Source organism: Mirounga leonina, unplaced genomic scaffold, assembly GCF_011800145.1.
Source record: "Mirounga leonina isolate KUSES-001 unplaced genomic scaffold, KU_Mleo_1.0 Mir_118, whole genome shotgun sequence".
NCBI lineage: Eukaryota > Metazoa > Chordata > Mammalia > Carnivora > Phocidae > Mirounga > Mirounga leonina.
The window spans coordinates 1,852,814-1,873,836 of record NW_023270277.1 but is presented as its reverse complement, the minus strand read 5'-3'; the positions used below and the strand labels follow the sequence as shown (position 1 = coordinate 1,873,836).

The following is a 21,023-nucleotide window of genomic DNA, read 5'->3' as shown; positions in this document are numbered from 1 at the left end:
ACTGAGCGTTGGGACTTCATGAAATCAGGTTCTGTTCTTGAATTGGCCGCCTAACGAGAACTTCCTTGAGGCAGTGAGGTCATGCTCCCTGAGGTCGGCAGCATGCGCAGTAGGTGCTCATGGATACGGTGGGGTCACAGCGACTGTTTGGAGCAGAGGACTCGATTTCTGAAGTCACTCCAACTGCTTCCTTCCATTTGCCTTTCCGTGTCATTTTGTTTTATTTTTCCTTTTCATAAAGAAGATAACTTTCCTGGGGACCAGTTGCGAGTCTGTTTCATGCTTCATAATGATTTCCTTCTCTTAGAGTTGCTCTTTACCCTCTCCTTACCCCTCAAGGCTGGCCACCGGGGCTGGTGATGTCCGCAGACACCCCCTGGCCTCCTGGCTGACAGGACGTCAGAAGCAGGGGCAGGTCCACTGCCAACTGGAGGGCACGTGTGGGACAGTAGACAAATGTACTTTCCCGAGTTTTCAAGTTGGGTGGATTTTTGTACTAATTAGTGTAAGCCAACCACTATTGCAGATGAGGAGTCAGATGCACACACAGAGGAGAGGAGCCCCGTCCTGGGGCCAGCATAGGGTTGCTGCGTGGGGGGCATGTTTGTGTCCTGGCGGGGGGGCAGGTGCAGGGACACTTTGCCCGTCCCCTCTGCTGGGCTCTTTGTGCAGGAAGCAGCCCCACAGCTGTGTGCAGCACCTGGAGCAGGAGAAAAGTGACAGAATGTGCATGAACCAGGAAGAAGGGGACAAGGAAAGGGGGCAGCGCCCACCATGCAGGTGGCTCCTAGGAATGACTTGGGGGCACACAGTGGGGCTGCAGTGACCTGGAAGCCGGAAGGGCCCTTGCAGGCAGCAGGGAGCACGCGACCTTAGCACTCTGGCCCTGGGCGCAGAGCTGAGCTGGATTCGCCTCAGGGGCTGGAGGAAGCACGTCCGGTCACCCTGCTGAGCGCATGTTGTACTCTAGGAGCCATGCTAGGTGGCCTTCCCAAAGGACTTGCTTGCTAATAGTAAAGTCAGATGGGACATTTGCCCTGACTTGGAAAAGCAAGCTGACTTCCCCAGCAAGCATCCACTGACCTTTCTTGCCTGCCAGGCAGGTGCAGTAAATCAGACAGCCACAGCCCCACCGTCCGGGAGCTCAGATTCCAGCGGGGGAGCTGACCACAGGTGAATAAGGACAGACGGGTGAGGAGATGGTGTCCGTCCATCGGTGGCCTGGTGACTCCTCGTCCCAGCCACGCATCAGGATGACCCTTAGTGGTGCAGCCTGGGGCAGCACGGGGAGGGGAGACAGGAGCAGGTAGGCTGTGCGGCCTGTGGGCAGCAGGGGTGTCTGCTTGTCCGTAGACAAGCTTAGACGCGGGTGATAAAGGCACATGGCGCACCTGGGGTGGGGGAGGAGGCCCTGTACAAATGCCGTGGTAGCCAAGTGTTTGCAGGGGACAACGTGGGAAGAGAAAGTCCTGGAATTATGGCTGAATTCTCCCTCGTTACCCCCCGCTCTCGCCCCAGGAGAAGAGTGAAGCACAACACTTGCCTTTCCCGTTGGAGGGTAACTCCTAGAAGAGCATAAGCCAGGATGCCCTGAGCTTTGTCCCCCTCCTCACGGCAAGCTCCTAGCAGATGGCAGCTCTGGGACACCCAGTGAGCCGGTCCTGCCACCGCTTTGATCCTGGGACCCGGGGCGCGGTGACGGGAGACCGTGGGGCGTGTGGTGGGACAGCTCTGAGGTCCCCACGCCGTGTGCACACGGCGGTGCCGTCGTGGTTGTTGGCTGTGCGTGCCCGTCGTCCGCAGATCACACAGCCGCCGCGTCCGCCCTGCACTCTTTCTACCATGCAGCACCCCCGTGTTTCATGGGGCTGTCATGAATGTGCCCCGTCTTCTGCCTCCTGGGTCCTCCCAGAGCCAGAGAGCGGACCCTGGTGCCCGTCTGCAATCACGCTGTGCCGAGGCCGTGGCTCGGAGCCGCCCCCCGCTCGCTCCACGCGTGCACACTCTTCCCACGTGTCCCCAGCGCCTACTGAACACGCTGAGTATTTCTGTGTAGAAGCCATGTGCACTGGTATTTTTGGGAGGCAGCTTTTGATGCTTTAGCTCGGGGCATGGAGTAGAAACCTAAACACATCAATCAGCAAATCATCACATTATCGAAGAATGAAGGTATGAAGGTGTTTTGGGGGGTACTAATTAATTTCTGACACGAGTGGGTGCCAGCGTAGTTTATAATGGTGATTTCAGAAACCATCGCCGAAGGTGCTGCGTGCCAGTTTTGCTCTAGCTAATGCTGATGAATCACCGCGTTCTCCGTTCTAATGGGAATGTGGGTGGTCCCTGTCCAGAAAGCAAACACTGGGATGACAAGCAAGTGTCACTGGTGCCTTTCTGTAGTCCTGAGAAACGAGTGGCTGCACGCGGACCTCCAGTCAACGCACTGTCAGCGCAGAGTTCTCCTGGAGGCGCGGGGGTGCTCTGCGTGGTCGGCCATGAGGCCGTCGGGCGAGGGGTTAGGCTGGGGTCGTGCCGTGCAGACACCCCCTCCGGGCAGCCCTCAGGGCACTGGCACAGGGATGGAGCCTCAGCTTCCGAGGGCTCGGTCGCTGGAGAGAGCCGGGTCTCTCTGTAGTTGGGTTCTTGAGGCGAGCAGACCTCTCGTAGCCAGATGGTGACCCAGGTCCGGGACAGAGCCCAGCGCCCCCTAGAGAGGCAGCCCTGGCCTAGCTGCGGGCTTGGCAAGCAGGATGGAGAGGGTGGGCTGGGCCTGGCTATGTCCTGCCAGGGTGCTGGTGCTAAGCGTCTGCTAGGCAGGGCGGTGGATGGAGGGGACGGCTGTGGGCAGCCTCGCTGGGAGCTGCTGTGGCGGTGGAGGCATGTTCCTTGCAGCAGCTGCTGAGAAGCCGACCCTTGGATGAGGCTCGGAGTGGCATCCCTGGCGCCCGGGGGCAACTTGGGGCCATGGGTCCAAGGATGTGGGTCTGCAGGGCCTGGGGGACATGATGGTGTGGCTGGGGGAAGTCCTGCTACACGTGCACATGATCCGGGCGGGGATGCTCGGGAAGCGTGAGGGAGGACAATGCCAGGAGCTCCTGGGAGGGCAGGGTGCTGGGCTGCGCTCTGGGACGAGGGGTGTTCGTGGAGACCTCACCTGTCTGTGCTGCGTGGCTCCACCCCCCTGTGGGCCTGTCCTGTAGGGAGCCTCAGACACTTGCTTTCAGACCCGGAATGAGAGAGAGGAGGTGCTGCTGCCGGTGTCCGAGCCGACCCTTTAAATGTGCTTTCCTTCAACCGCCTGGCATCCTCACCACAGTCCCTGAGTTACAGAGGTGTCGGCCCGCAGGGAAGGTGAGTTACTTCTCCAGGGTTGTACAGCCAGGAGAAGGCGGGTGCGGGCGTGGGTCAGGGCCTGCCGATCCAGGTGACGTGTTTTCTCTGACCACCAGGGAGGATCTTACCCGTCCCATGTACTTTGGTCACTTGATTAAAAAGAAGGGAAACCAGGGGTGCCTGGCTGGCACAGTTGGTTGAATGTCCACCTCCTGGTTTCAGCTCAGGTCATGGTCTCAGGGTTGTGGGATCGAGCCCCGTGTCAGGCTCTGTGCTCTGTGGGGGGCCGGCTTGAGACGCCCTCTCCCTCTGCCCCTCCCCCTGCTCGTGCTCTCGCTCTCTTTCAAATAAATAAATAAAATCTTTGAAACAAAATAAAAGAGGGGAAACCATAAAAATGCCTGGGTGAGTGGGGATGTTCCTGCGTTTTAAGGCTGTGAGGCGGATAAACAAGTTAGTACTCGGGAAGCACTTTGGAGATTGGCACATAGTGAGAGCGCAGTGCTCGCTACACATTCTAGCTGCCCCTCGCTTCTTACCGTTTTAATGTGTCTGTCCCCAACATGGGGTCCAGGCATTTTCGCTGAGCTGAGTCTTCTGCTTCTGTCTCACCCTTCTTACATAAATTATTCCCATAAAATGTCATCTGTGATATCCAGTTTTAGTTTCAATACATCAAAGAAAGCACTCAGACACCGGTAAGCTGTCTGACTACAGAATCCTTCTAGGTTGTGTGGACCGACCCCCGACCTCTCCCACAGCCTCTGCCTCCCCCTGCGCCCCCAGGGCTGGGCGGCAGGACTCCGTGCCCCCCCACGTCTCCATCTCTGTACGTGTCTGCCGCCCTCTGGGCACTTCCTTCACACCATTCCCAGTGCTTAATTCTTCCAGTTGTTTCTAATCTGCTATAAAATTGCCAACTGAGATGTTTATTTCAACAGTCATAAATTTTATTTCTAGGCATTTTATTTGGTTCTTTTAAAAACATTCCTGGTAGATTTTGGTGGTCTTTTTTGCTTGATCATTTTTTATTCCAGCTTTCATTTCTTTGAGTGATTTAAAGATTCTCATGGCTGAAGTCATTGGAGTTCTCACTCTGGGGTTCCTTCTTCTGGCCGGCTCTCACTCAGAGGCACTGTAGTCAGTGTGAATTTCACCCTGTTTTAGTACAAGCCCCTTACGGGGCTGCTCTGAAGCTGTAGGAATCCTGAGCGCCTGGCCTGGGGGTGCATTCTTCTAGAGAGTTTGCTTCCTCTGGAAAATGCCCGGGGCTGCCAATGACTAGGACCTCTAGTTAAATTCTTGGCCTAGGATTTCCCGGTCCAGGATACCAGCGGTATAAATTCAAACGCAGACTTCTGTGAGGACCAGGGTAGGATACAGATTCCCAGGTAGACTGCTGTCTGCTCCGAGCCATGGCTGAGATAAACACGTGTCTCTATACCAGCTCATTCTTTTAATGAGAAAGTGGCCCTTTGGGAGTCTAGACTTTTGCAAAGGTCCCAGTCCCGATGCTCTACCTTTTGTGGGCCTCATGCCTATTTCCTGTTCACTGTGTGGTCTGTAGATTCCCAGTGGAGACAGATATGGAAAGGGCAGCTGTAGCTTCCATTTCTGGCTTCAACAACAGCTTTATTTTTTGCTCCTGATCATATTGTTTTATATTCCTGAGAGCACAACTGTGCATTTAAATATATAGGTAAGTGTTTTATGGAAACATAATTTTTTTCAAGATGCTTAATTAGCTGTATTGTTAGAATCAGAAGTCCCAGAATCTGTGAATTTGATAAATGAAACTGTTGAAAAACATAGTGGAAGAGAAAAATAATCTTTTTAAAAAAATATTTATTTATTTATTTGAGAGAGAGAGTGCGCACAAACAGGGAGAGGGGCAGAGGGAGAGAGAGAACCTCAAGCAGACTCCCTGCTGAGTGCGGAGCCCGATGCGGGGCTCGATCTCACAACCCTGAGATCATGGCATTTGCTGAGAGCAAGAGTTAGATGCTTAACCAACTGAGCCACCCTGGTGTCCCCATGAGAAAAATAATCTTAAACCCTTCACTTCTTTCCTGGGCTTCACATATAGACATCAGACTGCCTTGTGGCCCTGTTACTGAGATCTCTCCTGGGCATCTCAGGAGCAGCACAATCCAAAACTCTGTTTTTTCTCTATTACTCATCAGTGAATGATACCACCATCCTTAGAGATATCAGGGTGAGTTTATCCGTCAGGATCAAGAGACCACACCAGGTGTTTCAGAAAGAGGGCATTTCATACAGCAGATGGGGAGCTCAGGCCAGAGGGGGCTGCTGGTATGACACGGATCTTCTCCTCCCGGGAACGGCTCGCACCCCACACGTGGTGATGTTCTAGGAACCTCGCAGCCTGGGCGTGGGGGAATGGCTGGTGTTTGTGCAGTAGGCCCCTCGTGGCTGAGATGCCATGGTGAGTGTTCATATGGGGAAGGTGCACTCACGCTCTGCTGCGTCTCAGCAGTCCACTGGTGTGCCTGCCTTGCTTTGCTTTTGCTCTCTTCTTGCCAAGCCTGATCTCGGGGCCACGATGGAAGCCACCGTCCAGACGCTGATGCAGTTGTGTCTCTGACCATCCACACACCTGGGCAGCGTGGACCAGCGGGCATATGCTCTCCTTCCAGACACTGCTGCGTGGGGTACCTCCTGTCGGCACCGTGTCTGGGCAGGGCTGTCTGTAAGCTCAGGGCGGGTGTTCCTCCCTCGGGATCAGAGGATTATCCCCAGAGCAGAACCAGTGCAGCCACCGCATGAGGAACCTGCTCCGCTTTCAGGACCTGCTGGGGCCCCATTTTGTTTGGAATGCACAGAATTCCCACTTGATGTTAGATGTGTCTGCCCTCCTGATGGCGTGGTGGATCAGATGACACATGTGCTGTGATGTGCAGGACTCAGCGCACAGCATCTGCCTCCCACGGTCAGGGTCCAGTCCTGCCCACCAGGGTCCAGGAGCCAGCCAGGAGCTGTTTCCTCACAGCAGGGTGATGGCCACGTGTAAGTGGGCACTGCTCGGCCACAGGATTCTAGGTCTGGCCTAGGACTCTGCCATGGGGCTCGCCGGAGGCTCTACACTGTGGTCTTGTTTGGCCTGGAAACTGCAAGCACCAGCGGGGCCCTGTGCCTGGACCTCCAGCAGAACGCCTCTTGGTTCAAGCTCCACTTAGGTGTCAGCCTGACAGGTCGCTGGGTTAGAGCCCCATGGTCAGCATGTCATCTATTGCCTCCCAGATTCAAAAGGGCCACCAAAAGTTGGGCCTCCTAGTGGTGAAGATACCGCAACATGGTCCAGATGGCTAGACACTTAGGAATGTCACTTAGGCGGTGGCACTGGGGTTCCATAGGCTTTCTCCCCACCCCGTGCACCTGCCTTTCACTCTCCCTGCGACACAGCGTTTCGATGAGATCACCAGGTGCCATCTGGGTCATGAGGTGGAAACCAGCTAGCAGGGCAAACAGGGAAGTTAGATATAAGGAGCTACTAACTATGACAGAAGACTTACTCATACCTGATATAAGGTAACTTGCTCTGGCACCCTAGGACTCAGTCGGAGACCCAGGGAGGGGAAGTGGAGGGAGCGGGTGCAGACTGTGCTGGGACATCAGGGGAGGGGCTGGGTGCACACCGCTGGACATGAGTGGGGGTGCACGCTGCTGGACGGCAGGGGAGGTGGGGTGCACGAGGCTATAGAGGACGGGGGGGTAGGGGAAGGGGGGACGCACACGGCCGGACGTCGGGGGGTGGTACATGCCGCTGGACGGCGGGAGGGGGGCGGCACACGTGGCAGGATGGCAGGGGAGGGGGGTAAGGGAGGGGGGTTGCACGCCGCTGGATGGTGGGGGGTGCACGTGGCTGGACAGCGGGGGGCAGTCCTGGGCAGGCAGTAGGCCACCCTTGGTGTCAGGTGGTCACAGCAGTCACAGCAGGGCGTGGTGTGCCCTGGAGTGTGGAGGGAGCGAGACCCCCGGGGCTGTGGGCAGGGTGCAGAGCGGCCATGCAGGGGGGCCTGTGGAGGGAACCAGAATGCCAGCCTGGGCGTGAGGTCTCACACACCGGGCTGTGTGGGCAGGAAGCCTCGGCACCAGTTCTGTGTCAGCGCCGTAGGAAGGTTGTTGCCAGGCTGAGGCAGCAGGATCGTAGAGAGACAAGGGTCTGGGGCCCATTCAGGGGCTGAGCTCCCTGGCACCCTCACCGCACACCGCTCACGGACCCCGTTGCACTGGAGCCCCGTGGTTTATCACAGAGCGGGGTGTGAAGGGCTCATGCGAGCATGCTCTGAGCCAGGAAGGGCCCGGGCGCGAGGATTGCGGGCTTAGTGGGCCGGTCAGTCCCGCTCTCAGAGACTGCCCTTTCCTGTCATGTCTCATTTGAAGTGCACACCATCCTTAGCTCCCGGCCCTACAGAAACAGGCAGGGCGGGGACTGGATTTGGGGCAAGGCGTGCCCACTCTGGATGGGGTTCTGGTGGGAAGCTGTGAGCACCGATGTGGGCTTGCCAGCGCAGGAACTGTTGTCCCGGCTGCTGATGGACCTGGCTGCTGGTGACCCCTCCAGACTGGTTCTGGGAGAAGATGTCCCCCCGCCCCGATCCGTGTCTCAGAGGCCAGGGGCTGTGTTGCTGTGCATCCCTGGCCCCAGCACGTCAGATGGCAGCCCTTGGTGTCACTGATGAAGTTTGTCATGATCCGCTGTCGTCCTCCAAGAGCTTCTTCCTGCTACGCAGGCCCAAGCGGGGACTCGGTGGGATCTGATAAGATCAGCATGCCAGCATCTTTCAAGACTTTGATGGTGATCCAAGCTCTCCATTCCCACTGGTGTTGCAGAGTTGCCTTTGGTGACCATTCTGAGAGGGAAGGGGACTTCCAGGGGCTTCCATCGTTCTTCCCATCATTGTTGGCTCTGCTGTAGGTGGGATCCTGCCCGCCCCCGCCTGCCCCTTCCCTTGATACGTTCAGGAATCTGGTGATTGCTGCAGGTTGGTCCACCAGCCCTCTTTGAGGTGGATTGGGGCCACAAGTCCATAGGTCTGGCTGTTGGCCAGTCGTACCCCCTGGGCTCATCATGGGCTCTCGCACGTCCCTTTCCTGTGGTGCTACCGTCCTAGACCTAGGGAAGGCTTGGAGGAAAACCTCATCTATTCTGCAGCAGTGTTACAGAGTCCTTCCTCAAGGGGGCCTGGGTCCCCCGAAGAGCAGGGGCTGTGGGTCTGCGAACCTGTCCTAGGTTAAGCGCTGCATGGGAGGTGGTGGCTCTTCACTGGTGGCTCAAGGCGGGTTTCTGCCCAGGGCCAAGTCGTGCCAGTTACATAGATCAGGGGGTACTGGGGCGCCTGACTGGATCTCTTCTTCCTTTACCCACTGCCAGAGAGCCACCTGGGCTAACATGCTCTGATCGGCCCTTGGTTCCTGTGCCTGCCTTGTCTCTGGAGATCGCAGCCAGTCCTCCTCCCCACCCATCCTTGTCCTTGTGGTCAGGGAGCTCAGAGCTTCTCGGGGTGTAGGAGCCGTCACACCAGTGCTGGGAGATGAGGGGACAGGCCAGACCCTGCTCCGTCGTCAGTCTGCCCTCCTGTGCACCGGGGTCTATGATTCATACACTGTGTGCCCTAAAGCATGTGAAGGCCAGGGCAGAAAGGCATTTTTAGGCACAGCTCCAAGCTCTCCCTGTCCCAGGTGACTGCTTAGTGGAGCTGGATTGCTCTTCATCCTTCTCAGCCTGTGCCAGACGCAGAGATGGTTGAACTCTAAAAATAGCCCTCGGATTCCGAATGCGCCCACTGCATCCTGCTCCCAGAGCCCGGCCGAAGCCTCCTCCCCGTCCGGCTGGGGATCAGATTATGTCCCCAGCCAGGGCACTGTTAGCCCTTTAGCTGAGCTGGCTGGGGCAGCTGTTCAGGCTTACAAAGGCCCTAATCTCCTTTGAATTCCTCTAAGCCCGGACTCAGTAATCCCTTACAGTGAGTGGCACACTCCGCGGGCACAGTTGGCAGCCTCAGGCAGGCCTCTTCCATTCATTGGACCTGATTATCTTTTTATCTCATTAAGTGCCTTCAGCTTGCGTGTTCCATGTGAAAAACAGACAGTGGCCTCCAATTAGCCTTCAGGACACAACTCGGTATTTTCTTCTCCGAAGCCATGGACTGTTGACGAGTCAGGCCACCGCGTTTCCTGTCTGACTAGGGCACTGATGACCCACAAGAGCGTGGGGCAGCCGGTTAACTTCATGGGCCTCAGTCTCCTGGTTCACAGAACGGAGGGGTGAGGTTCCTTGTGCGTGGCGTGGGCCTTCCCTTCTCGCTCACGTGGCTGCGTTCTCCATGGTTTGCGCCCTGAGCTTGCTTTCTTGCGATGGTGGGACTGCCCTCCCGGGGCTCCCGGGGCTCGAGGTCGTTACAACAGTGATCCGGGCGCTACAGGACCTCCCTTCAGGATGCACTCAGACATAGAGAGAAGAGTGGAATGCCTTGCTGGTTATTACAGCGTTTCCTTCTAAAGATCAGGGTTTCCTTCTTAAAAGCACCTTAGTTTCTTTGATAGCTGCTGGATTTGCGTTGAATGCTCTGTTGAGACTCATGCAGATATGGAAATCCTCCGAGTTTCAGAACCAATTTGCATGTCTCGATGGGCAAACTCCAGCATTTCTTACTCAGTACTGTTTACCTTCAATTTCATCTGCTTCTGAGGATTTGGAGAGTTTCTGATAATGCCTGCCGTGTTCCTTGGACCCAAGGCGCACTCTTCATGCAGCAGATTTTGCAGCTTTGCGCATTTCTAGGGTGGGTGATGTTGGCGGGTGCCCAGAATACACACGATGTCACTTTCTGGTCTTTCTCAGGGTGATTTCTAGGGGTTACGTTTCTCAATAAGGAACTTTGGATTCACCTTGGACCCATCAAATTTTCATAGTAAGTTCTGGTAACAAAACTTCATAATCTTTCAGAAAATCCAGATAAATTTTCCATATGCTAGAAATTTCCTCACTTTTTTTCCTTTTGTTCACCAGTTTTCAGAAAAATGTACGGTTCTCTGCATTTTGCAAGCGTACCTAGTGCGGCTCTCTCTTTGTCTTACACGGACTTGTGGGCTGCTGCCGAGTTGTCATTCCCGTCACTGTTTATTTCTGCAGGCGTGACCTGCCTGGTGGGAACTACCCTGGCCTCCCCGTCCCGTGGCACGTCCCCGGTTGTGTTCGGCAGCTCCCTCGTCTGCCCACCCTGGAGCACCTTTGCTCGCCATTTACTCAGGCCCCGTGCACGGTGCAAATGGAACAAGGTCTGAACGCGCTGCGCCCGTGGCGTCCCTGTGCCTTGTGGACCCCGTGGTGGGCCATGGCCGTTCTGGAGGCCGTGCGCCTTCCGGCCACCGTGGGAGCCGCATGGCAGGAGTGCGCATCCGGGGCTTCTAGGATGGACACTAAGGGTCATCTTCTCCCGCTGTCTGCCTGGTGGTTTTGTGGCCATGACCCTGTCTTGCCAGTGGGTAATGCTCCTGACTTGTGTCCTGGCTGCCAGCCTCTTTCCTGATTCAGCCCGTCTTACACACTGATGCCAGATCGTCTGCTCTCAAGCGCGGCGCAGGGCCTAGTGTTTTTGCATTGATGGAACGTGTCCTCTCCCTGCCAGGCACCGTGTCCTCACTCAGAGTTGTCAGCCTCCACCCTGTTATCTAGAGCAGACCCTCCACAGTCCTCAGCTAGTCTTCAGGACCCTTCCTGGTCCATCCCAGTAGGGCGTCAAACCTCATTTCTTATGGCTTTCATTCATTTTACCATATCCCAAATTGAAATCCTCCAAAGCCACTGGGACCTTAATCCTACCTGCGGAAAGCCTTATGTCCATTTCCACGTGCCCCAGTCCCCCTTGGGGCTGCAGCTAAATAATCCCCTCCCCATGGGAAGGCAATCTTCCCTGCAGCACTTCACCTGGATCTCTCTTAAGGCATTTGCCGATCTTGTCCTTATATTATTTCCCCTTTGATCATGTTTGGCATCCTGTGGGCAATGTCTGTATCTGACTCAACTTTGTCTTCCCATTACCAAGTGGAAGCAAGCACAGACACAAATGATTATAGCCAGAGGCTAGATGGTTTATAAGTCAGCTTATTGCGACCTAACAACACCCACAAAATCTCAGTGGCATGTTGGCCGTTATCACTTGTGGCTTGAGGGAATCCCTGCTCTGTCCCTGAAAAAGCGCACCCCCCCATGGGAATTAGGACCTTTGACCCTGCGCAGCCCAGAGTTAGGGGCACAGGAAACACAAGGGTCCTGTGGGTCCTGGGGGAAGAGCAAGTGGACTCAGCTCTGCTCTCGTTCCTGGTTCCCAGGGCTGTGGGTTCTCGTGTTAGGGACACAGTATCATGTAGAAGTACACATTCCCCAGGCCTGTGTGTTCTTGTGTTGGGGACATAGAACCACATAGCAGGAGTCCACGGTCTATGGAGTTGTCCTGGGCCTTGTGGGCCTAACTGTGTCCTGGTGGGTATGATGGGGCTCTGGAATGAGTGACACTTGGTCCCTTGGTGTCCCTTGGTCCACCTGTGGTCCCAGAAGCATGGCCACAGCAGTGTTTTAAAATGCATGTGATTCTCTGGAAGCCTGAGATTCTTCCCAGGAAGCCCCTGCTCTACCCTTTCTGTCACTGCCATGCCAGCACGTCCTCCAAGTCATGTATCTTCAACTTGATCTGCCGCTGAGCCCTTTGTCCCTTACTGCCACTCAGCCGGCAGCCCGCCATGTTGCCAAGCATCTGGGCTGGCCCGGTGTCCCTAGATGCACAGCATGTCGGCTGCAGGATAAAGAGGCCTTCAGGCATTGTGCCTCTTCCTTTGTGGGTGTAGGATGCAGCTTCTGCAGAATACTGGACCTCACACCTCGCCAGGTTGGCAGGTCCTGAGTCTCTGCAGGGTATCTTCCACCCGCTTGCTGGGGTCTGCTGCACGCAGCGTGATGTCATTGCTGTCCTGGCTCAGGGCAGGGTTCTGCAGGGTGTCAGATGCCTCTGGAGCATATTATGATAGCAGGCCAGAGCGCTAACAGCCCTGCAGCAAAACCACATGCAGTTCTCCTCTCACAGGAGATGTGGATGGTTTGCAGTCCTCTGTCTTCATCGGGATAGGAAAATAGGCATTTGGAGGGCAGCGTCTACATGTCACTTACCTGCGGCTGGTGGAGTTATTCTAACAGAGACTTAGGTCTGGCACTCCAGCTGTGAGCAGGGTGCCTGCTCTTTTGAGCTTAGAGTAGCCCACAGACCCTCCCCAGGGCCCCACTGACTTTGTGCAGAGGCCAGATGGCCAATTCAACAAGGCCCTTCCATGCCCTTGATCCTTAACGTAGACACATGTCTCCACTGCTTATGATGGGGTGGGGCATCAGCGTCAGCCCCATTTTACACTCACAGACCATGGAGATGAGCACTGGCTGGATCTGCAGACCCACAAGATCTATTGTGACCAGGCTTTGTCTAGGATTTTATTTATTACCTGCCCCCCTAATGTCTCTACCTTAATAAGGGACAGGACACTTTAGATCTCAGACCCTGTGTTCAGTAGGCCTTGAACTGTTGGGTATTACCTTTGCCCAGTGTATGACCACCAACTAAGGGGCAGTAGGTCTTCTTGGGTGCACATTGGGCTAATCATCACTGTGGGCACTTGCCCTGGTGTTATGGGTTCCTAATTCCTGGGGATCTGGCCATGTTTTCTGTCAGTGGCTTTTAGGTCTGAAATCTGCTCAGACCAGAGCTGGGTGAGGGGTCATGACTTTTAATAGGGTGACTTCCCTCAGCTTCCTGCTCATCCATTCCTGTTTCCCTTGAATTGGTATGTATGTATGTATGCATGCACGTATTAGGCAGGCAGTGCTCTGTTGAGGGACCATCTGTTTTGCTCCTAGGAATGCTATCTCTTGTTATCTGTTGCCACAACTCGGCCAGTTGGCCTTCCTTGCCTGGCACGCTGCCTTGTTGGTCGTTACGATAATTGCTACCCCTGACTTCTGGCAGTCACATACCATCTCCAGGCTGCTATTGCTGTGGGGCCAGGTTTAGCTGCTGAAATCAGGAGTGGCCACAAAGCTCATTATCAGTAAGTCACACTTTGTGACAACCTCTCCTAAGAGTGGAATCATTGGGTTATCTGGTAAGTGAATGCTCAACTGCCAAAATGTTTTCCAAAATGTACTGTGTTACACTATGTCCAGCAATCTGCAAGAGACCCATTGTTCTACATCTTTGCCAAGAGTTGGTACTGTTGATCTTTTTAAAATTAAATTTTAGCCATTCCAGTAGGTATGTAGTACATCTCATTTTGGTTTTATTTTGCCTTTCTCCAGTTACCATTGATATTGAGCATCCTTTCTGGTGATTGCTGACCATTCATGTTTTCTTTTATGAATTGTCTGATTCAGTCTTCTGCCATTTTTAAAAATTGGGTTATTTGTGTTACTAAGTTGCGAGAGTTCTTTATATATTCTGGATACAAGCCCTTTGTCAGATATATGTATTGGAATATTTTCGTCCAGTTTTTTTTTTTTTTTTTTTTAATTTATTTGTGAGAGAGAGAATGAGAGACAGAGAGCATGAGAGGGAGGAGGGTCAGAGGGAGAAGCAGACTCCCTGCTGAGCAGGGAGCCCGATGCAGGATTCGATCCCGGGACTCCAGGATCATGACCTGAGCCAAAGGCAGTCGCTTAACCAACTGAGCCACCCAGGCGCCCTTTTCTTCCAGTTTTGTTTCATTTTTTTTTTCTCTTTTAAAAAAGATTTTATTTACTTATTTATTTGAGAGAGAGAGAGAGAGAGAGAATGAGCAGGGGGAGCAGCAGAGGGAGATGGATAAGCAGACTCCCCGCTGAGTAGGGAGCCTGACCCGGGGCTCCATCCGAGGACCCTGAGATCATGACCTGAGCCGAAGGCAGACACTTAACTGACTGAGACACCCAGGCGCCCCTTGTTTCATTTATTTCCATGGTGTCTTTCCAAGTTTTTAATTTTGTGAAGTTCAGTGTCTTTTGGTAGATAGACAGTCTTAATTTTAACATGGTCTGTGTTACCAGTCTTTTCTGTTATGATTAGTGTTTTATTCTGCCCTGTTTAAGAAATCTTTGCTTATCTCAAGGTTGTGAGGATATTCTACTATGTATTATAGAAAAGATTTGTATTATTTTGTCTTTTACATTTTAATCTTCAGTCTGTTTGGAATTGATTTCTAGGTATGTTGTGAGATAGGATACAAATTCATTTTTCTCATGAATATACAATTGATGCAGCATCTTTTACTGGGGAGACCATCCTTTGTCCACTTCAGTGCAGTGGCATTTTTGTTATAAGTCAGCTGACCATCCTTGTAAGGTCTGTTTCTAGATTGCATTTTCTTTCTCTGGTCTATTTATTTGTGATCCAGTCCCAAATTAATTACAGATTTGTAAATCAGCCAGTTTTGTTCTTCTTCATGACTGTTTTGTTGACTATGTGGGCAGTTCACATTTCCATGTAAATTTTAGAACTTTAGAAGCGGGTTGTTGGCTTCTACCCAAAAAGCCTTTTGGACTTTTAGTTAAGATTCATGGACCCATGGGACGCCTGGGTGGCTCAGTCGTTAAGCGTCTGCCTTCAGCTCAGGTCATGATCCCAGGGTCCTGGGATCGAGTCCCACATCGGGCTCCCTGCTCAGCGGGGGGTCTGCTTCTCCCTCTCCCGCTCTTCCTGCTTGTGTTCCCTCTCTCGCTGTGTCTCTCTCTGTCAAATAAATAAATAAAATCTTAAAAAAAAAAAAAAGATTCATGGACCCTTTACAGCAGTGAAGCTGTCTATGAACATGGTATACCCCTCCATGTATAGGCCTTTACTTTCTCTCAGCAGTGGTCTTCATTCTGCCATGTACAGGTCTTGCACTTCTTTAGTTTGAGATTTATTGGATACTTGATTTTTTTTTAAAGATTTTATTTATTTATTTGAGAGTGAGAGAGAGAGCATGAGAATTGGGAGGGTCAGAGGGAGAAGCAGACTCCCCGCTGAGCAGGGAGCCCAATGCTGAACTCGATCCTGGGACTCCAGGATCATGACCTAAGCTGAAGGCAGTTGCTCAACTGACTGAGCCACCCAGGTGCCCTGGATACTTGATTTTTTAATGTGATTATTAATGTTTTTAAAAATTTTCTAAATTTTTCGGGCGCCTGGGTGGCTCAGTTGGTTAAGCAACTGCCTTCAGCTCAGGTCATGATCCTGGAGTCCCGGGATCGAATCCTGCATCGGGCTCCCTGCTCTGCAGGGAGTCTGCTTCTCCCTCTGACCCTCCTCCCTCTCATGCTCTCTGTCTCTCATTCTCTCTCTCTCAAATAAATAAATAAATAAATAAATCTTTAAAATTTTCTAAATTTTTGTTGCTAATCTACAGATACCCAATTAATTTTTATATATCACCTTGGTGTTCAGCAATTTTGCTAAATTCCCTGTTTTGTTTCTAACAGTATAGATTGTCTTAAGTTTTCTACATACATTGTCATTAACAAGTAGTGATGTTTTAATTTCTTCTCCCATTCTTACACCTTTACTTTTTCCTTGCCACACGAAGTAGTCAGGACCTCTAGTATAGTGTTAACTAGAAGCGGCAATGCAAAGCATTCTTGTCTAATTACTGTTCTCAAGGTGAAAGCATTTAATATCTCACCCCCAACTGCTATGTTGCTGGGTGAGGAAGAAGTTACAGGGAAAGACTTACTTTCCTGACGCCTGAGCAGAGTTCCCCAGAGAAGGAGTTTGTTCTGTGGGGCTCTGCCACCAGCCCGTTCTCCCATAGACAAGCTGTATGTACCTCCCCTTGTAGAGGAGCCTCACTTGGTTCTCACACTGGGTAGCTCCATCCCTGTTCAGATTAGGTGGTTCTTTCTCGTGTCATTTAGGGAGACACATATCATCTGTGTCTGTACAGGGTGGGTGTTTCAGCCTTCATTTCTTCTTTCTGCCTCAGCGTTGCCAGCCCTCTCTTCAGGTGGATATTCTCGGATTTTAGGGGTGACACCGAGGCCTCACAGGCTCTGCAGAAACACCGGGTGCCTGGAAGGTTCCACAGGAAAATTAGTTTCTTGTGTAGAAAAGCCAGGGCATGCTGCATTTTCCTAGGTGAAACGGGAAGGCTAACATGAATTATATACACATGGCTCAGCAAACGGCATGTGAGATGAGCGCCAGGATCGGATCCGAGACCCCGGTGGAAAGCCTGCCCCTGCCCATCCTCTGATCGTGGTGATGATGGTGAAGCCAGGCATCTGCCCGTCGTGTACACTGATGATGGCTTGGCTGATCAGCTGGTGTTTGGACTGAAGGGCCACAGAGCTGAGAAATGGGACACTTCCCGGTGTGGATGCGGCCCTCTCGTGTTCTTACTTCACGCGGGAAATGCGCAGTGTTCTCCCTTGTTCTGCATTTCCTTTATGGTCCTCACTCAGTGTCGGCTGTGATTTAGTGTTGAAACCTGTTCCTTGTTTTACCATCATGTACTAAAGGCCTTTAGAAGGGAAAGTGTGTAGCACATACGCAGTTTGGAACTCAGTGGAAATCACATTTGAAAGGATTTGTGTTTAGGAATTCATGATTAAGTTTTTATCACATAATGTTCAATCTGATTTTTTTGGTTTGTTTTATTTCTCTTTTTGTTTTACTGAAACATTGTGTAGAGGGGCAGTGACCTGGCTCCTGGCATGTTCCCTGGTCTTCCTTACCTAAGCTTAGTGTTCTTATCCACACCGTGGCATTTGAAACTGCTCTGTGAATACAGATTCCGGGAGCATCTTGAAAACCAAGCGTCGGGACTCTGAGATGGGTGGTGAGCCGCCACCGTTGTCTGTGGGAGACGCTGTGTCCGTGCGGCGCCTTCGGGCACTGGGCTGCTGTCTGCCTGGAGAACCAGGACAGTGGCAGGACAGCGCCGTGTACGCGCCGGGGGCCGGGGTTCCCCACACGCTCCCGCCTTAGCGCCCCGGCCAGGCGCCGAGTTCCTGTGGCGGGGCCCTCCTGCCCCTGGGCCCACCCTCGCCCCGAGCTGCACTCGTGGTGTTTGTGTCTGCAGCACACCCACCCCCTCATTTTGCTCCCTGTTTTGAAGAACCGTTGAGGAAGGACGGAAGGAAATCGATTTTGAGGAAAATTAAATTTTCTTCTGAAGCGGAATGATGGCTGCGCCACGGGAGGCAGGGGTCAGGCGGCTGCTGGTGGGGAGCTGTAGCTGTTCTCGCGAGCTCCAGGTCGGTGCCCCTCGCTCTGCCGGCTCTCGGCGGCCCGCGGTGCTCAGTGTTTTAAAGAGCGGGTGTGCCCTGCCCCTGCGCCTGGGGGCTGTGCTGTGCTGTCTGGATTGTGGCCACGTACCACGCTCTGTTGACATTGCCCTCTGTTGCTCAGCTTCAGACAGCAAAGTCCTGACGTGCGCAGCCGTGTGGAGGATGCCGAAGGAGCTGGAGCCGGGCAGCCACGAGTCCCCCGACGATTCGTCCAGCACCGCGCACAGCCTGGAGCTGCTCTGTCACCTGGACGACACGGCCCACGGCAGCACAGCCTGGTAGGGCTCTGCATGTTTCAGACGCCACGGCGAGCCTGGAGGCTCGAGCGCGCGGGCGCACACTCCTGTTCCTGGGCGCGCGGCTCACGCTCGGAGCCCTGCTTTCTTGTGAAAAGATCGTATAGATGGCTGGCTTTCTCTCTCTCTCTCTCTCTCCCCCACTTCCTTCCTTCCTTCCTTTCCTGTTGCTCAGTCTCAGTTCTTCTCCAGATTAGATACATCACGGAAACTCTGTTGCCGTGAAGGAGCCTGTGTGCGGGTGTCCTTTCCATCTAAATCTGTGCTGCCAGGTCCCTGCCAGGACGAGGGTGAAGTTGGTGCTGGAGAGCACTTAAATGTCCTGTTGCTCTTTAGCTTCGTAAATACACTTCCATTCAGCAATCTTAAGTGTAAATTGATTGATTTCTTACTTTAGGCTGAAGGCTTGTAGTTTCTTCTTTTGTAGACTGAGTAAGGATGTGCTGTGTGCACACCGTGTCGTTCCCCGAGCCCTGCACATCTTTATCCTTGCGTGTGTCTCCTCCGCATGTCATGTGTGCCAGGGGATGGAGATGCCACCAGCGCCCATCAGGGCTGCCTGGCCCGTCGCTGCCCACGTGTTGTGGCCGAGGCTTGGCGGCACTCACCTCCATACCCGGTGGGAGCCTCCTCAGAGCACTGAAGCCTCGGCACATTCAAAAGGCTGTGCTTTCTAGAAGGGACTGTGGGAGCATAATGTTGGTATGGGTGTTTATAACAGTAATTACTGTTTTACTTAGTGTAGTAACACTTCCGTGTGTGCACACAAGCGTGCATATGTGAGAAAGAGCTCTAGCCTCTGTATACCCACTTCTGTTTGGGCCAGATATACCAATTAAATAAGTTTAATCCAACACGTATTTATTAAGCACCTGCTGCATGCACCTGCCAGACTCCAGGGATGCCAGTGTGATGGGTCAGGGACCCGGCCTCAAGGAGTCATGCGTGATCTCCCAGGGGAGACCCCCAGGGTAAAGATCTGAGTGACATCGGGCAGGCTGTGGCATGCACTGCGATCATTAGGAACTCCGTGCCATGGGCCCCCCGAGGAAAGAGTTATTCGTTTTTACCAGTGGAATCGAAGAGGGATTTGCTTAGGAACGACGTGTGGAGCTGGGACCAATGCAGTCTCCGTGGCAGCAGCGGGTCTTGGAGTGGCAAAGGGAGCAGAGCTGTGGGTCGGCACCATCTGTGGCCCTGGAAGGCCTTTGTGCGCTCGTTTGCGGGCGGTGTGTTTTCATGGGTGCCAGGCTGCTGTTCTCCACACGGAGGTGTCAGACCCTGTCTGCAGGAAGAGGAGACGCACAGCAGCCCTGCATCTCATGAGGGGTTGCGAGAGTGCAGAGCGAGCCTGGAACGTGTGCAGACAGACGCACACGTGTGCACGAGTGCAGTATGTACGTAAGTGCCAGGAGATAGACTGGCACGGGGGGAGCAGGGAAGACACAGTGCAGACCAGCAGCAACTTTGGGGAGGTCAGATGGCATCAGTGACTTTGATGAGTGCACAGATGGGCTGAGCTCAGAGGAGCAGCGGAGGGGCTGCTGGTCCACTTCCCCAGCTCCCACCTGGGTTCAGATACTCCATCCGGTGTTCCATCAGAGGAGTGGTCACCTCTGTCTACATGTGCTTGTCAGAAAATGAATGTCCGTGAAATGTTCAGTCTGGGTCACACCCCCATGACCACAATCCTATCATCACAACCCGGTGATCACACACTCAGTGATCATACCCGTGATCGCACCCCCGTGATCACAATGCCATTATCACACCCCCAGTGATCACACACTCGGTGATCACACCCATGATCATATTCCTATCATCACACCCCTGGTGATCACACCCCCGGAATCATATTCCTATCATCACACGCCCAGTGATCACATACTTGGTGATCACACCCCCTGTGATCGCACCCCCGTCATCATAATCCTGTCATCACACCCCCAGTGATCACACCCCCAGAATCATATTCCTATCATCACACCCCCGGTGATCACACCCTCAGTGATCACACCCCAGTGATCACACCCATGATCGCACCCCTGTGATCACAATCCTATCATCACACCCCCAGTGATCACACACTCGGTGATCACACCCCTGTGATCACAATCCTATCATCACACCCCTGGTGATCACACACTCGGTGATCACACCCATGATTGCACCCCCATGATCATATTCCTATCCTTACACCCCCGGTGATCAGACACTTGGTGATCACACCCATGAGCATATTCCTATCACACCCCCGGTGATCACACCACTGGTGATCATACCCCTGTGATCGCACCCCTGTAATCACAATCCTATCATCACACTCTTGGTGATCACACCCCCAGTAATCACACCCCTGTAATCCTATTCTTATCATCACACACTCAGTGATCACACCCCAGTGATCACACCCATGATCGCACCCCCGTGATCATATTCCTATCATCGCTTCCTCGGTGATCACACCTCCAGAATCATATTCCTATCATCACACCCCCAGTAATCATACATTTGGTGATCACACACCAGTGATCATAACCCTAGTGACCACATGCTCCGTGATCACACCCATGATCACTCCCCCATAATCATATTCCTATCATCACACCCCTGGTGATCACACACTCTGTGATTGCACCCCTGTGACCATACCCATCATCACTCCCCTGTAATCATATTCCTATCATCATACCCCTGCTATCACACTTGGTGGTCATACACCAGTGATCACACCCCTGGTGATCACATGCTCTGTGATTGCACCACTGTGATTGCACCCCCATGATCACACCCATGATTGCACGCACAGGGTCACGCCACTGATCATATTCCTATCATCATACCTCCAGTACTCACACCACTGGTGATCACACCCCCTGTGATGGCACACCCCCTGTGATTGCACCCCCCGTGATCGCAGCCCCCCATGATCACACCCCCGTGATCACACCGCCATGATTGCACCCCCTTGATCTCACCCCTTTGATTGCATCCCCTGATCACACCCCTGTGATCACACCCCCATGATCGCACCCCCCTGTATCACATCCCCATGATCACACCCCCATGATCTCATCCCCGTGTTTGCACCC

The 21,023-nt window shown here is 53.2% G+C and overlaps 1 protein-coding gene across 3 annotated transcripts in view; it reads left to right on the top strand.

Moving 5' to 3' along the window:
* LOC118007341 (EARP and GARP complex-interacting protein 1) overlaps positions 1–21,023 on the top strand; it is a 123,906-nt gene that overhangs the window by 65,831 nt on the left and 37,052 nt on the right. For 2 of the 3 annotated variants that reach the window (XM_035000371.1, XM_035000370.1), the window contains exon 4: positions 17,757–17,913. The exons of the other annotated variant lie outside the window; for it this stretch is intronic. In XM_035000371.1, coding sequence (XP_034856262.1) covers positions 17,757–17,913 — 157 coding nt within the window. The remainder of the gene's footprint in view (positions 1–17,756; positions 17,914–21,023) is intronic. 3 annotated transcript variants of the gene reach the window in all.